This window comes from Penicillium rubens (genome assembly GCF_028828025.1).
Source record: "Penicillium rubens strain IBT 27055 chromosome Unknown utg000002l_segment0_segment0, whole genome shotgun sequence".
Taxonomy (NCBI): domain Eukaryota; kingdom Fungi; phylum Ascomycota; class Eurotiomycetes; order Eurotiales; family Aspergillaceae; genus Penicillium; species Penicillium rubens.
This window is the reverse complement of record NW_026890600.1, coordinates 97928-118479: the sequence shown is the minus strand read 5'-3', so window position 1 is coordinate 118479 and position 20552 is coordinate 97928. Positions and strand designations below refer to the sequence as shown.

Here is a 20552-nt window from a genome sequence, read left to right as displayed (position 1 = left end):
GGAGAGACGGGAATCTTTGAAAGTATAGTGTTTCATCAATGTATACAGTGGATGAAGGATCGACAGACAAAACGGGCAGCAGAGGAAGTCGAGCATTGAGCGTAGCTTGCATTAGTACTGTAATTCGCAAAGATGTTTTCTGCCCAACTGTGCTGTTGAAGTGAGCAGGAAAGTGCCTCCATCCATGGGTGAAGCAGCCGCACCCTGATCCTAAATGGTGCCTCTACCGGCTTCTCCACTGATGTATCTTGAATATTAACAAACTTTCACCCCAACGATCGACTGGCCAAGTGGTTAAGGCGTCTGTCTTACATTTCATATGTTGGAGCTTCACAGAAGGTCGCAGGTTCGATCCCTGCGTCGATCATTGACTTTTTGCGACTTCATTCTCGACTGTAGTCGTGTGTAGGATGAGTTTCTTTTCTTTTTGTTCTCACTATATTTTAGTCACATTAATTAGGGTGCGATATAGAGAAGGAAACAGGAAGGTGCCAGTTGTGTGAATATAGGAATTGGAAGACCCACCTTCCCAATCGGGGCTTAATTGGAACGCGTCGCGTCCAACACGCGACTCGCTGCACAACTCGACTTTGCCGCCCCTTCTCCCTCCCTTCATTCTATCAACCACGCTACCACACATTCGAGAAAAAAAGCCCCGAAATATACACACCACTTATTCGTACTCATAATTTCCTGGCCATTGCTCACTCTTTTCTTTGAAATTTGCTAGTTGAAACACCCACACAATGGAGTGAGTGTGTCTCCTGAATTTTCTGCGTTCAACAGCTAATGCACTGCAGTCCGCTCCGAGCCAGCGACTCGGCCGCAAACCGTGGCCGGGGGGCCAACTCCCGTAAGAGAGACAGAGAGGATGAAATGTCATCCCCTGCGCCATTGCCTCCTTCCAGTCGTATGTGTGCTTCTTTGTCCAGGCTGCGTCAATTCGAGACTGACAATGTTCGTGTGCAGCCACCGCTTTGGGCTCGTCCCCTCCCCCGATCCCCTTTGACATGGGAGATGAAGATGAGGATGAGGATAGAGGTCTTGTGCCAGATATTGACGATATTGATGAATTGGCTGAAGACGAGGATGGTATTGACCTGTTCGGTGACAACTTTGAGCGGGATTATCGCGATGCGGCGCAAGACCGCTATGAAAATGAAGGATACATCGATGACGATGAAGACCATGATGAGATCGATGCCGCAACTCGTCGGCAGCTGGATGCTCGCCTGAACCAGAGAGATCGTGAACTGGCACGTCGGCGCCGCATGCCTGCCGCCTTTTTACAAGATGACGAGGATATGGAATTGGACCTCGCACGCCAACCCCGACGACGCAGACACCATTATGACGAGGACCGTGAAGATATCGACATGGCTGATGAGGGCATGGAAGAGCTATCATTGGAGGAATTGGCAGACGTGAAGGCAGCCAACATTACGGACTGGGTGACCCAGCCCCAGGTCCTTCGCTCCATCTACCGCGAATTCAAGGCCTTCCTGACAGAGTTCATCGACCCCACCGGCCAGTCTGTTTACGGTAACCGAATCAAGACACTGGGTGAGGTGAACTCCGCCTCACTCGAAGTGTCCTATGCCCATCTCAGCGAGACCAAGGCAGCTCTGTCATACTTCCTCGCCAACGAACCCACCGAAGTCCTGAAGGTATTTGACCAGGTTGCACTCGACGTTACTTTATTCCACTACCCACAGTATCACGATATTCACAACGAGATCCACGTCCGCATAACCGATGTGCCCATCATTTACACCCTGCGCCAGCTGCGCCAGTCGCATCTAAACTGCCTGATTCGTGTCGGTGGTGTCGTTACCCGTCGGACTGGTGTCTTCCCGCAGCTGAAGTATGTCATGTTCCTCTGCCAGAAGTGTGGTATCACCTTGGGTCCATTCCAGCAAGAAGCTAGTGCAGAGGTGAAGATCTCGTTCTGTCAGAACTGCCAGTCGCGTGGTCCCTTCACTGTCAATTCCGAGAAAACAGTCTACCGCAACTACCAGAAGTTGACTTTGCAGGAGTCCCCCGGCTCGGTTCCCGCAGGTCGTCTGCCGCGGCAGCGTGAGGTCGTTTTGCTTGCCGATCTGATCGACAGTGCCAAACCCGGTGATGAGATTGAGATCACCGGCGTCTACCGCAATAGCTACAATGCCCAACTGAACAACAAAAACGGCTTCCCGGTCTTCGCCACCGTAATTGAGGCTAACCATGTGGTCAAGGCACACGACCAGCTGGCTGGTTTCAACCTGACAGAAGAAGATGAGCGCGAAATCCGGGCCCTCTCCCGCGACCCCGATATTGTGGACAAGATTGTCCGCTCTATGGCACCCAGTATTTATGGCCACCAGGACGTCAAGACTGCCGTTGCGCTTTCGCTCTTTGGTGGTGTTAGCAAGCAGGCCCAGGGCAAGATGAACATTCGTGGTGATATCAACGTCCTTCTTCTGGGTGATCCTGGTACCGCCAAGTCTCAGGTGCTCAAATTCGTTGAGAAGACCGCCCACCGCGCCGTCTTTGCCACCGGTCAGGGTGCTAGTGCCGTCGGTCTCACGGCCAGTGTTCGCCGCGATCCCCTCACCAGCGAATGGACGTTGGAAGGTGGTGCGCTTGTGTTGGCTGATCGCGGTACTTGTCTTATTGATGAGTTTGACAAAATGAACGACCAAGATCGGACATCTATTCACGAAGCCATGGAACAGCAAACCATTTCCATCTCCAAGGCCGGTATTGTGACGACATTGCAGGCTCGCTGTGCTGTCGTGTCGGCCGCTAACCCCAAGGGTGGTCGGTACAACAGCTCGATTCCCTTCTCGGAGAATGTCGACTTGACGGACCCTATCTTGTCTCGTTTCGATATTCTCTGTGTGGTGCGTGACCTGGTTGATCCTGCCGAAGATGAGCGCTTGGCCAATTTCGTGATTGAGTCACACCACCGTTCCAACCCGGCCCGTCCCCTCCAGAATGAGAAGGGTGACTTGGTTGATACTAACGGCCACCTCATTGACAACGAGGGTTACCGCATCAACAGAGATGGCCAGAGACTTCCTCCGTCACAGGAGGAGATCGCCAAACGCGCGGCAGAGAAGCAAAAAGCCGAAGAGGAGAAGGAGGGTGAGATCCCGCAGGAGCTCCTGCGGAAGTACATTATGTACGCACGAGAGCGTTGCCACCCCAAGCTTTATCAGATCGACCAGGATAAGGTTGCCCGTCTCTTCGCAGACATGCGCCGCGAGTCCCTTGCTACTGGAGCGTACCCTATCACAGTAAGTTACATCTCTCCACTTTCCCTACATTTGACCATTTTCTTACTCCATATTTCCAGGTTCGTCACCTGGAAGCCATCATGCGTATCGCCGAGGCTTTCTGCAAGATGCGGCTGTCAGAGTACTGCTCGTCGCTGGACATTGACCGTGCCATCGCTGTTACTGTGGATTCGTTCATCGGCAGCCAAAAGGTCAGCTGTAAGAAGGCACTTTCGCGTGCATTTGCCAAGTATGTCTCTTTTGCTCCTTGAACCCAGTTGGATCTTATACTAATAACTACCTCTCAGATATACACTCTCCAGGCCCAAGCCCCAATCTAAGCGCCGTGCAGGCATCCCGGTCTCAAACCCTCACCTGCCGCGGGCTCAGTCCACCGCGCATTGAACAACCTTCTAAAGGGAAGGTTGGGGGTGCCCCAATTGCATGGTTTCTTTTGTGTCTTATACCATCTTGTTTGCATTTTATGTGTGGCGTTTATGATAGGTGCTCCGTTCTCGAATTGGGCCATGATACGGTAATGAATGGAAAGCCAATGAATGATATTTCGAGTTTGTCTATTCAAATGAGGTCGACTTGGATTGTAAGGTAGCAAGGCTGCACTGTCCCGCATCAGCTCTCCATAGTTGAAAAAGCACACGCTGGGTTGAAGTCGCTTGTCACCACTCTGTACCATGGCATTGCAAATGGTGATAATTCTTATCTCGACAGGCCTATATATAGATGTAGGATGCGTTATAACACCCAAGAATTACTTGCCTTATGACAAATATATGAAGTCTTACCCTGTAGACTATATGAAACAGGGCTCTCCGTCCACATCCGGGTATATCTTCGGATTGCACTGAACCCCAGGGCTGCAGGTGTGACACATAGAAGCACAACATGACGTTCCGATACCCGTCAGGGTTGTTCTTACATAGGGTTTAGATCTGACCTGGCCACGGTCACCCTTACGATAGATATCTCAATGAGGGTTGAATAGTCTAATCCCCCATCTCGAACAATATATGTAATATCTAGCTACATCTGCCAATACAAGTTCAATGATATGCTTTGTTCAAATTGAGACTACATTCCAAGCCGTGGAATGTTCGTTATTTACCGAGTAGGAGTATCAAGTAGTTCTCCGTATACTAACTACATGCAGATGCTGGCCAAGCTGTATGAGGATGTTGGCATTATATTCGAAATTCGGGGTGTTAATATGCAAATTATATGCCAATCGAGCAAACCAACCTTGTGTGGATATCCACTAGAACTCAAGTTGTGTCCTTCTCCCTCGGCAGATGGGCCCAGGGTCTCTGTGGATCGTGTAAGATCTGGAGATGCCGAGAAATAGAAGATATTGTATGTTGTGTACACATTCCAATAGAAGAATGACATCAATAGAGAATGCCAACGTCATTCCGGGCTATTTTTGGTAACCGAGGGAACTCCCTTTATGTGTCTGATTGGGATGTCTCTAGAAGTCTCTAGATGTAGATCCTAGATGTCCATTCGAAGTCATACATAACCTACATGTAGGTACAACATGGAAGTTAGTGTACCTTCAGACTGTCACGACGTGTCAAAAGTGGATCGATGATTTGACGCCCCCCCCCCTAGGTGAGGCTAGATATTAAAGCTAGTCTGGGGATTCTTCAGAAAAAAAAAAAAAAAAAAAAAAAGTTCGATCAGCCATAACAGCATATGTTGTAGGATAAACAGCACATGTAAAATCAAGAAAGACAAGAAATAGAAAGATCGGCAGGGACAGTAAAAAGGAATATTCTCCCCCCCTCAAGGAGACGATCACTGGGCATTTTACGTATGCTCGCCTCTCCCGTGTTCCCTCCCCTTCCCCCCCCCCCTCCTCCTTTCTTTCTCAACTTCTTTCTTTTCTTTCTATCTTGATTTCTTTTTTCTTGTTATACCTTTGATTATTGACCTTGAACTGTGATCGTCTATACTGTTTTACCCCTGATTATCACTGTTTCAGCAATACCTCCTGCCACTTTCTTCCGCATTCGTGCGACACCTAACGCGGCATCTCATTGAACGCAAACAGCCTCTCCACCCACACCGTGTTTCAGAGGTGAAATATCTATCACAATGAATGCCACTCCGGCGCTTGGATATGCGCCTGGCGTCTCGCTGGCCCCGCAAGGTGCGTAATCTGAAGCACCTCCCCTGATGACGGGATCTTATGCGTTACCCGTGGATTGCTGGGGATAGTTTGAACCCCCTGTTCACTTAAAATGACACACTCCCTTGACCTTCTGGTCCAAAAATCTACCATTTTTTTTCCAGACCAGTGGCTGATCTAAAGCATCTCTGCGAGCAATAGACCACCAACCCTCTCCAACAGCGGCCAGTTTTGGCTCCAATAACCCCTTCCGAAACCGCGCTCTTTCGCCCTCGGTTGCTGGATCTGTTTCATCAAACAACCGTCCGGAACGCCCACGCTCTACGAACCCCTTCTTAGATGACACAGAGGCGATGTCTCCGCAGTCAGCCCCTGGCATGTCGACCGGTGTCAGTATGATCTCTCCGATTGAGAAGAATGATATGTCAAGCAACACTCGGGAACTCTTTGTATGTTTGGGAATATTGAATGCATGTATTCAAATCGGATCTAACCTCTCAATAGGAGTCTCTCTCTATCAAGCCTGCCCCCCAGCAAACTCGTCCTTGGCCCGCACCTGATGCCACCCGACGCACACCCTCGAATCGCAACAGACCCCCAATGGAGCGCCCGGAGCGTCCACCAGGACGTTCGGCCACGTCGAAAGAGAAAGATCCGCTTGACATATTCGCCGATCCCCCTACTTCGTCCCAAGCCAAGGACAGGGCGCCACGTCGTCCCCGGCGGAACTCGGAGTCTTCCGTAATGGACCGAGGCTCGAAGTTGTTGGATGTTGATGACGATGAGAGGCGCCGACGCGAACGGCGTCATCGCGAGCGCGAGGGTCGTAGCAAAGATGGCAAATCGCGCTCCAGCCGCAAGGACCGACGACTTGATATCATTGATAAGTTGGATGTGACGAGTATCTACGGTACTGGAAGTAAGTGCCTCGGCTTGCTTTTCTTTTCTTTTCTTTCCTTTCTTCTGCGAGTATGCAATTCATATACTAACCATAATAGTGTTCCACCACGATGGTCCGTTCGATGCCTGCAATCCCCATCGTAATCGCCGCGGCGTGCGCACCGCGCCAATGCAAGCATTCCCCAAAGGTTCCACAAACATGGCTCTGGGAGGCGCTGGCCCCAACAATTCTAACATCGATCTCAATCTTTTCCATGGCAGGATGGAGGAAGGCCATAACGACTTCTCCACGGCTGCTCGCAACGCTGAGACGGGTGTCATTGATCCCACTGCCCGAGTGGACCCGATTCATGGACCCCAGAGTATGGGACTGGGAACCAGCACCTTCCTCGATGGAGCTCCCGCTAGTCGATCTGCCATGGCCCGCCGTCAGAGCGAGAATGAAAACAGTCTGGCACCGAATGGTGGTGGTCTTGCACGAAAGAAGAGTTTGGCTCAGCGACTTCGCGGACGAGCTGCTGGACCTGGCCGCATTACTTCTCCAACCGACAACTTCCCCCCGGTTGTGCCACAGGCGAGCTCCAGTCATTCTGGGTCCGCTCGGGCCAATGAAAGAAACCCCTACTTCCAAGAAGACGAATATGACGAAGAGTGGGACAAGAAGGGATCGAGTATCGAAGCTCGCCTCGAGGGCGGCCGAGTTCGATCGTCTAGCAGTCCCAAGCAAATGGAGCGCAAGACCACCAACGACCGGCCTTACGAAGAGTCGAAGCTTAACCCTGGTGGTGGCGGTGGTGGGTTCTTGAACCGGATGAAGAGTCTGCGCAAACCCAAGCCGGAAAGACGGACCAGTGACTGAGTCACCTTGCCAACCACACGTTGAGCTTGTCCTGGAAATATATCGATGTAGCAAGCGGGCCTTTCTCCCTCGGGTGCACCTCCGGGATGTCTCAATCCCATGATTCTTTCATCATCTCCCCATCTAAATCCTTAATGAGGAAGGATGGTTCCACGCGTTAATACCCAGCATCGAGCACCCCCGAACACACGGTGCTCAACATGGCGTTCATATATTTTGGAATAGAATGCTTCTGATTCCAGACCGCCATGAAACACAATGCCCTGATCTTAAACCTCAAGACCATGGCTATGACGGAGTTTTCCAAGGTTTATTCTCTTCTTGTATCTCAACTTCAGCCTTGCTTTCAGAAACATGTATTTTTTTACCGATTGCTGTTCCCATATCAGTATCTTTGATTAGGATGTCAATAATTGAACTAGTTGGTTCCCAACACGGCCCCAGGGGTTTATCCCTGACCTCTATCTGTTGGCAAGAGCGTATCTCAGACATGGCATTTGACCACGCCACGCGCTTGTGAGATTCTATAAGTTTCATAGGGGCCATGCGTGAGACCGCCCTGCCGGCCAGCACTGTACAGCCTATGGCTTAGATATGGGAGTCGATGACCATTCCTCATTGTGGGATTTATACTCCTACTCCGTATGTTTTACAGCAATGAACGATTCAAATGTGGAGTTTCCTTGTGCGCACTGACCGTCAAGCTAAGCGCCGTGCATATAAGTTTCATGCGATATAAATGTTGCCTTATATTCCCTCAATCCTCCATTAGACGACGATGCATTGTTCTCCGTGGATGTCATCTCAAACGAGGTCTCGCTTTCTAGCTCTCTAATTGGGGCCCACGAGTATTCGGACTGCTGATCGAAACAGATAATAATGTTGCTGTTTGTATATGCAAATGCACACATTATTTTAGGTCAGTGAGGATCCTCGAGATATTTAATAAGCAACACTTGCCGTGCAAGTCCGTTTCTATCATCTCCAAGTCTATCCATCATTGACCTCTCCGTCCTTCCATAATCGCAGGCATATACCTAGGTATTATCGCCATGGCCGAATCTTCGTCGGAAACCCTCACTGTATACATTGTAATGATATCTCTCCCGTCAGAGGCGACCACCCTCCCAGCTCTCTTAGTTACTGAGAAGATCGTTACTGAGGAATCTGCCACCGTCGACGTCCACTACTTTTGCATCGGGGATAGCATGTCCTCCCTCTCGGGCGTGCTTCACCGGAGTACAAAAGAATCCTACAAAGATTCCAAACCGACCCGCATTGGAAACATCCCCTTGAAGACATATCATGCAAAAGCCGATGGTTGGCTGCAATATCTGCCTGAACGGCCCTGGCAAGACCAATTGAGGGACGGATCTCTCTTGGGGGAGCCTTATGTTAAGAAGGTTTTGGCCCTATTGGAAAAGCGTGAAATCTTGCACGACATCGGCCCCGAGGGCCGACCTTGGGTTCCGGTTCCTGATAATTAACCGGGTTGATTGAACTAGTGAGACTGGTCTGTTGGTTCTGTTGTTTTGTGGTATATGGTCTGTGTTATTGATCTATTGGTTTTTATAGGCTTAAAGGTTGGCTTATACATAGAGTAATATATTGAGGCCTTAGTATTGGCTTGAGGGACTTAAACAAAGACGTTTTTGTGATTTCCTTTCAAAAAGATAAACAGAAATGGAAATAAGAATAGGAAAGAGGCAAGGGTATTTAAGAGTGAGCCTTTTCCGTGTAAATCTGCCTCGCTATATCTGCATATGTATGCAATGATGTATACAACTGTCTACAAGGGCGGTTAGGCTCAGGCTCACTAGGTAGATGTAGATGCCCACCAGACTCCCAGACTACCCTTCCAACCACGTGTAGAGTGACTGATGCTCCATGGGTGCTTAGTGGCCTCACATATCACATCGGTTCATCCGGCTTCGCCGCAGCACTGGCCAATAACTCAAACGGCAGAGTGGCTTAAGAGGTTGAAGGGGTGAGACTGATTCGTTGATTCTGTTGTCTTACTATGTGTGCAGTTTGTTTATGGAATCTATTGGTATCTGTGGACTTATAGGCTAGCTTCTATAGATAGAGCAATATTGAAGTTGTAGTATTGGCTTGGGAGACTGAACCAGACCTCAAACAATGGAAAGGCGCTGTTGTGATCTCTTTCGAAAAAAGAAACAGAAATAGAAACAGGAGGAGAAACAAAGATATTTAAGAGTGGACATACGCCGTCTCCATGTCATCTCCAAGTCTACTGATCGATCTCTCTCTACTCGAATTATACAAAGAAAAACCTTGAAAGTGATTCTTTATATCATGAACAGCACCAGCAAAACCACGAAGAACATCACCGACGCCATGGCTAATGTTGCTTTGACGCAGCCCCAAAGACACAATGTCTACATTGTCAAATACAAACTCGACCGCTCTTGCCCAGAAGGCGACTGGGCCATTTACGTTAAAACCGAAGAACACACCGGCGACATTCACTACATTGCCTCTAAAGATGCCGGCGCCCACTTGTGCTACACTCGTACGAAAATCGGGGCTCATGAGGTCACGAAAGAAGGAGAAGGCCCAGTGCTCATAGGCACTACCCTTACCCAGAACTATCCTGGTGGTTGGGACGAGGCGCTGGGGGTGGTCAAGGAGAATCTGCGGTTTGAGACAACTTGTTTGACTTTGCCGGGCTCCACCCAAGCTGGGGTGAAGGTCTCTCGCTGGACTCAGGAGTGCGCTAGGCCGGCATTGGAGAGGGCTGGGCTTCTGGAGAAAATGGAGTCGAAGGAGATTGAGGAGAAGAAGAAGAAGAAGAAGAAGAAGGAGGGGAAGGAGGGGTGTGGTGTGAGAATATGGATAAGCGGAGAGGAAGAGAAGTAGTTCAGTTGATAGTCGAAATTCCATGAGAGCTGAAGTTGAAAGATTTGTGTACTTCGATGTTTGTGGACTTTTAACATCCATGGACGCTATCCTCCTCCGTACAACCTCACCTTTGAAGCTCCAGGGCTCTCACCAGCTTCTGCCATTTCACTCCCAGGCTCCTCTACACCATGGAGAATCCACCAACCCTGACCAACCCGCGCTTTACTCTCGAACTTGAATTCGTCTCATCTCTCGCCAACCCTTACTATCTGTCACACCTGGCAGTCACTTATCCCAATCTCCTGGGTATCTCTCGTGCCGACGATGACGATGGTTCTTCCTCGCCAGACGCCCAGGCATTTGCAGCCTACCTAGCCTACCTCTACTCCTACTGGAAGACACCGGAGTACTCTCAGTTCCTCACCCACCCTGGTCCCACACTGCGAGCGCTTCGACTGCTCCAGGAGGACACCTTCCGCCGTGACATTATTCTACCCCAGGTCATTGAAGGTCTGGCAGGGGTCAGTGTCCCTGAGCCAGCTCAGACAGAGACCGACACGGCAGGGGAAAAGCAGGAAGATAGTCAGAATCAAAAGACCTGACGGGCTTAAATTCCGAACCTATGCTCTATGCGACCGGGATGTGCTTCTTTCCTGGGTGCAAAACATACGAAGATACGAAAATACGAAGAAACACACGGCGCCCATGCAGATCTACATTGTACATCAAATTTATACTCTGGTGGGTTCATTGGGAACTCGGCTCATGGCAAAGTTGAGCACGGAAGCTGCGTGAATGTGCTTCATGTGCGACCGAGGATTCCCATGCTCCCGAGGCTCCGGAATTGTTGAACCACCCCCAACGATCTCCCGACTTTTCAAAGGTCCCTCATTGGCTCTGACGACAGTGGCAGAGGATTGCGGGGGAAAGGACCGAGCGATGCTGGGGAAGTTCTCTCCTGTTCTGTCGTATACCTACAATAAACCTTTTGAAGAGGGTATCGCCACACTCCCCTATACAATGAAGGTGACCAAGGCAATTGCAATTAGCAATATTAGCAATATCATCTCAGTTTTGAGCCGATTCTGTAGATTATAGAAAATATATATGAAAGGATAAGCCCTAAAATACCTATATGTATACCTAAGGGAAAGATGATCACCAAGTAGAATATAGAATTAACACCCGAAGATTCAGCCCAATCTTGTTTTACTCTTTTCTCTTCTTCTATCATCTCCCATTTTCAATTCTTATTCCTTTTCACTTAATACATTCAAATGCTTGGGGGGTCCAGGTGCCTTTTCTACAACGGAGCCCCACCCCCTGGTGATCGGCCCTGAACTACTCCGTCCACGGGTCCTCCGTACCTCATCAAACCGTTGTCATCCACGTTGCGCCGTTTCGGACATCCCAACGTCTCCCCATGGCCTTCCGCTAGCCCTTCCTCGAGCACGGCTTGTCTCCAATTCATCTTCCACCTCACTTACTACGAAGTCCGTCGCGCTCTTTCGTAGACCCGGAAGTGCATGCGGCACTACAACATACATTTCCAATGGAGTCCGTTCGCCAGTCTTGTCGGCCAAAGCACCAGGTCTTGACCTTAAAATGTTATCCCAAATACCAGAAGGGGGTGTCGGAGGTCCGGCCGAATCCCAGTGAACTCTCCTATCTGCTGTACTATACGAGCACGCGCCGCAGCAAGCTGACCAAGGTCGGCGGTTTCCTGGAGAAGAGAGTTGCCCGAGATGTCTGGAGACGCAGAATAGGGTGAGCGCAGACCCGAATCGCCCGGATAATTGGACTCGACAAGACGAATGGCTGACTGATCTCACTGCACAGGAATGTTCAGGTGGCGCTGCATATCCTGGCTGCGCTTATCGAAAAAGTTCCTCGCGACCTTCCTATCTACGCCCGATCCGTCATGACCGTAATCGATACCGTTCTGCGATCCAATGACATAAATATGGTCGAGGAATCGATTGTGACCTTCGAAGTGTTCTGCCAGCATCAGGACGTCGCAGCCATCGCGGCTGACCAGGGCCTCGCACATCAATACCGAGAAGTCGTCAAAACTTACACCAGCTTTGCGGACCCGGGGTTTACATCCAACCCGAATACAAATCTCAGCCCACAGGTGGCCATCCGATGGAGAAATGCGGGACTGCGAGCTGTTAAAGCTGTGGTCAGCTCGGAGACCTTGGCTGCTGATGGAGGAGTCTCGCTGAAGCTCTGTTTGCCGGTTATTCTGGAGAACCTTTACTCTGAAGATGAGGATCTTCTTATGACACTGAAGGCCAAGCTGACCGAACCTGACCCGAATGAGCGTGAGGGACACAAACCCCGCCGAATGAGCGTCAACACGGTGCACACAGTGGACACAGTAGAGGGTGACCCCGAGCTGGCAGCCCAGTCAGCCGCTGACGCGGATCGAAAGGCGGAACTGGACGCTCGGCTCTTGGCCCTGCGTTGCCTCGAGCAAACCATCGTCTCGGGAAGCAACCGGGGCCAGATCCGTACTGCAGTAACGGTCATTCTACAATTCATCTCAAGCAAGGGCTTCCCACAGAGCGAAAAGCATGTCCAAATCATCGAAGGGAAAACAGGCAACTGGGCAACATCTCTGATCGAACTCATTACGAACTGGTGTCCGGTGCAAGTTCGTTTTATCATATTGATTACAGCTATGGAGATTCTCCATGATACAAGCCCCAAGGAGGATGCTTTAGAGTCGTCATTCACCATTCTCTCTGTGGTGGATTGGCTTCTCAGGTCTTCTGTGAACATGATTGGGCTCAGCGTCATGGACATCCTCTTTGGACTCATGCACTACGCTTCTGATATACTCTCTCCCCCAGAGCGTACTGGGTCTGCAGAATCAGAGAAGAAACCAAACCCTCAAGCTGAACTCGTTCAGATCTCTCCCCGACGACAGGATCTTCTTACGCTACTGGAACAGTGTATTGGGGATCTTGCGACGCACATCTACTATGGAGACCAAGTTGCAGACATGATGCAGGCCATTCTCAGGCGCTTCAAGCTTAATACCCACCATGATAGTTCCGCGCCATCCACATTGGCAACCGTTCACGAGTCAGGGGTGGCACATGAGGGCTCAACAAATTCCGGATCTGAAACAAACGGAGAGAAAGCAAGCACAGAAACCTTCTCGCATCCCCGTGCCAAACTGACTGCTCTCCGAGCCGTCAAGGCTATCTTGGTTGTGGCTAATTCAAAAACGCCAGCAACCATGTCTGGCGCAGAATCTAGAAGTCCAGTCGCAATCCATGTATGGGAAGGAACCCAGGTACTTCTTCGTGATGTGGATCGTGATGTTCGCTACGCCTATACCGATGCATTTCTACTATGGCTGCAGATCGAGACCAATGTGAGCGATCTCAAGGTGCGATTAGATACACCGAAGTACATCAAGACGACCCCCAAAAGAGACTCCGAGCAGGTGGATAGGTCGACTCGACGAGGTACCTCGGCTCCTGGGAACCAGCGGGACAAAGTGGCGCTGGTGGCACACTCGAACTTTCTCCGCCTTCTGCACCTGGCTATCTATGATGCTGCACTGGAGGCAGCAACCGAGGACGCTGAGATTCTCCTGTTGCACCTACTTCTTGCAAATCTTGTGGAGAACCTTGGGGTGAACGCTGCTCAATTCGGTCTTCCTATGGTCCTTAAATTGCAAGACGACTTGTTTACATCTACAGATCTGAGTTCCTTCGCAGCTCGCGTCAACGTTGGAAGCTTGATACATGGATACCTTCTTGCGCTGTCTGAGCATTTCGACATGCAGTCCTCCCCCGTGGGTCTTGAGATAAGTAATGAGATTCAACAGCGGCAGGGTAAGGGATATTGGCTTTCCAAAATCCTCCTGCCCCCAGTTGATCTTTATGCCATTGTTTTTGACAGGGTAAAGCGGTCTGACAATGACTCCACCTCCCCACCTCCATTGACGCCCTTCTGCGATGTCGACGGACTTGTCAATATGATCGAGGAGCACTATCGCAAATCAACCTCGTCTCCTCCACAAAGTCCTTCAACCTCTGCTCCAGCAGGAGGATTCAAATTCCCGGTCCTTGGGCACTCCACAACAGCAGTGAAATCTCAGGCTGAGGGCGGCCTTCCAGCCGTCGTGAAAGAACAGATGTTGTCTCCGTGGTCTCGCGAGGCATGTTTGGCAGCTGTCGATAAGGAAAGCACTGGGACGTCATCGATAAATGGATCCCGTGCTACTCTAAATGCTCGCAACAACCAAACCAACGGGGTTACAAATGGCTCGCCCGCCGGCTCCCAATATCACCGCCGCATGAGCATTCCGGAGATATCAAGCTCGTCACCCCATGGCTCGAGCAGAGGCTCGCCTGTTCGTGTCAATGAGCTTCGACGCGTGCTTTCAGTTACTAACGACTCCCATGCTCGACGTCTCAGTCCATTGCGTGGACGACTTGACGCATCGAATGCCAGTATCAGTTCTTCCGGGAGCGAAAGCATGATGAGTGGCAACTTCTCCGTTTCCGAGATAGATGGAGATGCTACGTCAATCCGACCAGAGAGTCAACAAACACCCAATGAAGATGGAACGGAAACACCCCGCGCTTCGGCCGCGGCATTTGTCCTATCAGGCGACAAAGCCCCAACCTACGAATCTCCGAATGCACCATCCGAGAATCGCGTTGACTCAAACGCAGAAATCCCTCCCGTCCCACCGATCCCAGTCGGCTTGTCAATCCCAGGTGGTTTCCCGAACGACTCACAACGCTCGCTGCCCTCATATGATCGTCCATCCACCGCCCCAGGTCCCTCTGAATCGTCTCTGGTAAGAGACAAGGCTGAAGCCAGCGCCTTAAACCACAAGCCTCTAAACCGCAACAAGACCCGGTCCAACCACAGCCTTGCCACGGCTGGAATCCCCGAACTCTTAAGTGACTATGAGTCCAATGCCCTGGATGGCAACCACCAAGACCAACTGAGGAAGCTCTTGGATGGGTTCCTCTCGCCCAACAAGACCACGCTGACGAATGGAAACCGCCCAGCAACGGCTAAACCTGCTTCCAAGGCTCCGCTGAACGGATCTAGCAGCAGACGGCAGGTCAGTGGAGGACTCGGCCGGCCACCCTATTGATTTCTGTGTTCGACTTGCACCTTTGCATTATTCTCCAGGCATTTTTGCAGCCATTTCTATTCCCTGGTTCTTCCTTTGTTTATATAATTTCTTTCTGTCATAGGTTCTTTTTTCCCCCTTTTTTTTCGCCCCCCTTCCCTTGCTTGCATTGATCTTGTCTTCGCTGTTGTTGAATGCCGACTTGCTGGGTGGTAAAGCCACAGCGTGTTCGAGATACGCATGTCCTTTCTGCTTTGTCGGTTATCTTGCTTCGGTTCGGTGTCTATCCTTGTTATCTTTTTCTTTTCCACTTGCATATTTTATTTCGAACGCACAGGCTCTTGTTTTGTCTGTCGGCAACTCACATTTCCTTCATTTATTAGCTTGCGATGGGGAGTCGCAGCGTGTGTATCTAGCTACATTGTCGGTAGACAAAAATAGACGGTGCTAAAACGAACATGGCAAGGCATCGTAGTTTGATACATGTATAACCAACCAGCCATATGCGGCATAGGGTTGGACTTCGAGTTCGATGCTAGTATGTAAAAGATGAAGCAGACATAGTTGGGATATCATATAATAAAAGAAAACAGCCAAGAGAAAGAGAGAACGATCATAGCCCGCGCTGCACAACGAGACCCGGTCTCGAAAGACGCGACTCTTCCAGCGGAGCAAAATACTGAGTAAAAGCCTTGCGCAGGGTCTTCGCAGACAGATGCATATGCTGTCCAGGGGAAGTATTGAAGTGCAGCTTCCCTTGCTCGTCAAGCTGCTTCAGCCCCAGCCAATCTTCATTGTAGATCGGCCTCTCATGCAGAGGTGTTACTTCCCCAGTAGTGGAATTAACCTCGGAGAAGAAAGCACTCTGCTTGGGAACGGCAACAGTATCATCCTCGAACATGAACATCGCAAATCGATTCAGCGACGCCAGATTCTTCTTGTACGTCTCGTTCTTGACCACGCGCTCGTTGTTGATATCCGCTAGGAAATTGCTGTGCTCGAGGTACGCATCCAGCTCTTCCGGGTCACGAAAGTACTGCGCCGGCACGACGCGCGACTGCGCAAAGCTCGTCCACCGTCCTGATCGTAGTAGTTCCTCCGCCCCTCTGCAGAACCAGTTGTCGATGGCGCATGACTCAAATGCCGAGATGCCGTTGTGCTGGCTGCCAAATGTGACGAGGTTGTGGACGGGCGGGCTATTGCAGCGTTCGATGTACCCACGTAGAAATTGGCCACCCTGCGAAAATCCTAGCGCGTTGATGGCGGGTGCTGTGCTGAGGATTGGGTCCGCGGCAAGCTGTTCGCAGACTTGGGCGATTTGCTCCGTTACGTTGCCGAAGAAAGTTGCGGAGCGGTCTCCGCTGCCGTCCTTGGCTAGTCGGATGAGGTGCACGTATGTGCCTGGGTTGGTGGATTCAGCTAGCTTAGCAACTTCAGTGAGCCCTTCGCGTTCGAAGTCATCGCCCAGACCATGCCAGATCACGAGGGGAAGCTGGGTTCCGCTGGCTGCATCTGTGGCGGACTGCCACGGGAGCGCGACTGCGAGAGCGTTGGTGGCCAGTGTGGCCAACAGTGTCATAGAACGCATTATTGAACAATGGACTGACAGGGGACCTTCTAGATGTCGTTGATAACCTTCCAAGGTTGGATCTGCCCAGGCGGAGACGATTGTGGAGACGGAAATGACGTTGTTTCGGAAGGTACCAATCATGTGATGACCGAATGCGGTAATTTGGATCTATAGGAACAGGAAACAGGTAGATATACTCTATGCAGGGAGCATGAACAATTACTAGAATTGGAGGACCTGTAGAACCGACAAAAATGACCAGCTTAAAGGTCAGAAAAAAGCCGTCTTATTATGACTTTAGACGTTCAGCCCCATAACCGCCCACTGCCTATAACGGTGGTTTTCTCGCCTCTTCGGAATATCTAACGGCACTGCCGCGATACTGTTGGTCTATGTAGCCATGCTCCGCATGGAGCGAGAGAGACAAATGCTTCCCCTAGACACCCATCTGATATATCGATTCCGAGAACAAATGCCATTCATCTGACTTCATCTTTCTGAAAATGAGCGTTCAATATTATACACTGCTCGGGATAGCTCAGCCCTAAGGTCCTTGAGAACGGGGAAAGAGATTGGTAATCCAGGTAGCTGTCTGATTCTTTTTCTCCAGGTCCTGGTCCATAATAGGAGATCCTTCATGGTCAAGTAGCATTGACTGTGATGACATGCTGCTCATAACTACCCCTGAGCTGTCATTGGATGGCGCCACTGGTCGACCGTTGATCTCAAAATGGATGTCTTCTTCAATGGTATCGATCACCGAGGATGAATTTCTGCCTCTTCGTTGAGACCTGGGCCGCTCAAAGAAAGTAGACCCGTTGTTGTTAGCTGCTACCAGCCGTTTTCTGTCCTTGTCGTTTAGCTTTCGTCGCTTGCCAAACCGCTCGACTTCCTCCACGGAGGTAAATGAAAGCTCGAGTGGACGTGTAACAGAAACGGCTGCCCAATCGGGTTCCTTCAGCAGTTGGCGCTTGACGTCGGTCAAGTCATTGTCATTATGAGAGGACTGACCACCAGTCAAATGTGAGACCGGTTCTTCCGTAACTCTAGAATCAGCGCGATCACGGATTAGTACAAGGACGCCAGCATGGATTGGCGGAAGCAAAGTCAAAGCAATCAACAGTTCTGGACTGACTGATGTCCATTTGTCTCTGCCTCCTCATCCTTGACCCTAGTGCTCGGACCCTTGAATCCAATATCAGGGAGGTCCCGGAATGGCGAAGGCGGGGTGATGACCGTGCCCTTTTGGAGTCTCGACTTGGCGAAATTCTGCCTCTGATTTTTGGTCAACAGGCCTGAGCGATTGTGATGACGTTGCAGCTGGCCGCCTGTCCAATTCATCATGCCAAGGAATGAAGGATGGAGAGTGGATAAGCCCAAGGATATGTGATACCTACAACATACTATGTGGGTGTTTGCTCAAGATAGTAACAAACAGTGCAAACAATACAAACCCCAACCAAAAACACGTGATATCACCTACAAAAAATATTTTCTTCCCTCCAGGGCTTCTTCCTTTTCTCCGTCAATCATATTCCAGACTGGCAGACTGCCATCACCTCGAATATGACTTGTGTTTCATGACAACTCATCTCCGACAATTTCCGCTAACAGGTAAGCCTATTATTTCCTTTCTTCTTCTTATTCCTTTCTTTCCCAAAGGCATTTCATTTCGCCTTTTGTGATGAACAAACAATATTTAAAGCATAGTTCACCTGAGATCTTCGGATTGTTGAACGAAAACATATTCCATCTTTCATTTTCTGATCCTGTCAACCTTGATATTCTTTTTTTTTCATACACCACTTCTTTTGAACTTGGCTAACTGGAAAGAAAAAGAGACCCGAAAATAGGAAAACTGCCTGCCTGCCTGCATTGCTGCCCAACGTGGGTCTGGCTCTCTGGCTCGCCCCGTCCCGTTGTCCAGTAATCTTAGTTATATATTCATTTCTTTGGATTTTTTACATTTACAATCACATTTATCATTTATTTTATTTATTATTGCTTCATTATACTTAGTACTACAACATACATGTTCGAGTCTTGACGATGTGCAAGGTGACCTCATGCTGCAGGTCTGCTTCCCGGGCCACTCCGACGTGGGATCCTCTGGTCCATACAATCCATGTCCAGGTGCAACCAAGTTGTACATCTCATCGAACACGCGAGCCAATCTGCCGATCGTCCAATTCGGACATCATCCCACAGTGTCAGCCTGTCCCCTATCACCAATCATACTTCTCGCCAAGCACTCAAGACGCCGAGCCCGTCTCACCGCTAGTAGATATCCCTCCACTCAGTCAAGCGAACACCCCCCCCTAATCTGCAGATGCCATCACCGCCAGTCTGTAGCACTGGCTCTCAGGATGCCAACAGCGCACTCATCTCCTGCACGATGCACACGCCATGTTTGATGGCCCACAGACCCTCCAAAGTCCGAGCTTTCGAATTTTTTGTGTGCTAAAAGGCCGCTGATCCCCCTCTTTCATTCTGATTCTTCTTTTTCTTTCCTCCTTAACTCTGGATATCACTTTTCCTGCAATCAATACCTTGTGTATCACTTTTATATATACCCCTCTTCAACACATACACAACAACTCAGTCCCTGGACCAAGGACAACTTCTTTCTTAACCCAAGACTCCCTGGTTTTTGATACAATCACTGCCACAAGGATTTCTCTCTGCCACATACTTCCCGGACAGGATTTTGTTTCTTGTTATCTCCCAGGCTTCTTTTTAGTCTGCCCATCTCGACAAACAATATAGGTAGCTCCCGCCACATTTTCTTTACAATTGGTTCTCCTATGCGTTGTTTTTTCTTTCCTTTGTCTTCCGGACCTGTACCATTATCAACTGTGCTTGCCAAGGATCTCGACAACCTATTGCCCAGGACCCAAGGACCTTAGACCTTCTCCCACTCCCGGACTTTGGCCAATTTTTTTGGCGACCATGAATAGGAACCACTGCCGAGGATACTTGCCTTCAGCATTTGCTGAGTGAATCTCTTTGAGATGTGTTTAATGTTGCACACTCAAATCGCCTGGCTTCCACTGCCACTGGACTACTGCCACGGATATTTCTTTTCACATTGCCTCTACTCTAAGACCGGAGTTTTGAGTGCGGATTATGATATACCCTTGGACCCTGCCTCTGGAACAACGCCCCTGGAATGAACCACCTAAGGACTTGAAATTATGACTCTTTGCCTGGAAATCTGATGCTACTATTGCCACTTTCTACCAACAATAATGGATCCGTTTGACCCCGAGGAATCAACCGAGGAATCTTTCAAGCTAATGTGCTTGCTCCCTGTGAAATATGGCCTGTTGAAGCATCCGCTTTCAATCTCGTCCTTTGGCCATTATGGAACTTGGCCGTTGTGTACCTACCTGACCTGGTCACAAAAATGAACGACTTTCTTCTACTTACCTGGACTTACCTGGATGATGATGATGCTGCTGCTGCTTCAACATTGAACCAAATAGTAACTGGCCGCGATGAAACTGTTTCTCCTCGCCCTTGCACCACTTAGCACTCCCTTGGATTGACAACAGGCCTGGACCCGAGCATAGACGCGACAGATTGTGACCAGGACCTTGCGATAATCCCTGATCGGCCAAGGAATTTCAACCCCACAAAAGCGACTTTGGTGCGTATAACTAATTGTGACACGACTCCTGGCCTTATTACTGACTCTCACTAGGTCTTTCAAGCACTTCTGGACCATGGACCTCCTGTTTTCTTTTCGTGTCACTTTTTTCCTTTTCTGCTTTGTTTATTTCATTGTTCGATGACGAGTAGTAGATACTAACTCTTGGTTTACAGTGTTTTCTTTTATCACACAACTA

General features: G+C 49.8%; 9 protein-coding genes across 9 annotated transcripts; 7 read left to right on the top strand and 2 right to left on the bottom strand.

Moving 5' to 3' along the window:
* Nucleotides 1–746: 746 nt before the first annotated feature.
* Nucleotides 747–3662, top strand: N7525_002497 (MCM DNA helicase complex subunit MCM2; the record flags this gene model as incomplete). Its single annotated transcript, XM_002559897.1, has 5 exons — nt 747–751; nt 801–910; nt 970–3278; nt 3338–3507; nt 3566–3662. The coding sequence occupies 5 exons, from the start codon at nt 747–749 to the stop codon at nt 3660–3662; spliced, it is 2691 nt and encodes an 896-aa protein (XP_002559943.1).
* Nucleotides 3663–5369: 1707 nt separating this feature from the next.
* N7525_002496 (Pal1 family protein) lies at nt 5370–7162 on the top strand (the record flags this gene model as incomplete). The annotated part of the gene is made up of 4 exons (XM_061212335.1): nt 5370–5424; nt 5587–5852; nt 5908–6322; nt 6402–7162. 4 exons carry the CDS (start codon nt 5370–5372, stop codon nt 7160–7162), a joined length of 1497 nt encoding a protein of 498 aa, XP_061069356.1.
* A 1052-nt stretch (nt 7163–8214) lies between these two features.
* Nucleotides 8215–8649, top strand: N7525_002495 (uncharacterized protein; the record flags this gene model as incomplete). Its single annotated transcript, XM_002559899.1, has 1 exon — nt 8215–8649. The coding sequence occupies one exon, from the start codon at nt 8215–8217 to the stop codon at nt 8647–8649; it is 435 nt and encodes a 144-aa protein (XP_002559945.1).
* Nucleotides 8650–9478: 829 nt separating this feature from the next.
* Nucleotides 9479–10042, top strand: N7525_002494 (uncharacterized protein; the record flags this gene model as incomplete). The annotated part of the gene is made up of 1 exon (XM_061212334.1): nt 9479–10042. The coding sequence occupies one exon, from the start codon at nt 9479–9481 to the stop codon at nt 10040–10042; it is 564 nt and encodes a 187-aa protein (XP_061069355.1).
* A 170-nt stretch (nt 10043–10212) lies between these two features.
* N7525_002493 (mediator of RNA polymerase II transcription subunit 31) lies at nt 10213–10626 on the top strand (the record flags this gene model as incomplete). Its single annotated transcript, XM_061212333.1, has 1 exon — nt 10213–10626. One exon carries the CDS (start codon nt 10213–10215, stop codon nt 10624–10626), a length of 414 nt encoding a protein of 137 aa, XP_061069354.1.
* A 950-nt stretch (nt 10627–11576) lies between these two features.
* N7525_002492 (uncharacterized protein) lies at nt 11577–15155 on the top strand (the record flags this gene model as incomplete). Its single annotated transcript, XM_002559901.1, has 2 exons — nt 11577–11791; nt 11864–15155. 2 exons carry the CDS (start codon nt 11577–11579, stop codon nt 15153–15155), a joined length of 3507 nt encoding a protein of 1168 aa, XP_002559947.1.
* A 592-nt stretch (nt 15156–15747) lies between these two features.
* N7525_002491 (palmitoyl-protein thioesterase family protein) lies at nt 15748–16722 on the bottom strand (the record flags this gene model as incomplete). The annotated part of the gene is made up of 1 exon (XM_002559902.1): nt 15748–16722. One exon carries the CDS (start codon nt 16720–16722, stop codon nt 15748–15750), a length of 975 nt encoding a protein of 324 aa, XP_002559948.1.
* A 526-nt stretch (nt 16723–17248) lies between these two features.
* On the bottom strand, nt 17249–18048 carry N7525_002490 (uncharacterized protein; the record flags this gene model as incomplete). Its single annotated transcript, XM_061212332.1, has 2 exons — nt 17249–17750; nt 17840–18048. 2 exons carry the CDS (start codon nt 18046–18048, stop codon nt 17249–17251), a joined length of 711 nt encoding a protein of 236 aa, XP_061069353.1.
* Nucleotides 18049–19952: 1904 nt separating this feature from the next.
* N7525_002489 (uncharacterized protein) lies at nt 19953–20498 on the top strand (the record flags this gene model as incomplete). Its single annotated transcript, XM_061212331.1, has 2 exons — nt 19953–20101; nt 20408–20498. The coding sequence occupies 2 exons, from the start codon at nt 19953–19955 to the stop codon at nt 20496–20498; spliced, it is 240 nt and encodes a 79-aa protein (XP_061069352.1).
* Nucleotides 20499–20552: the final 54 nt, after the last annotated feature.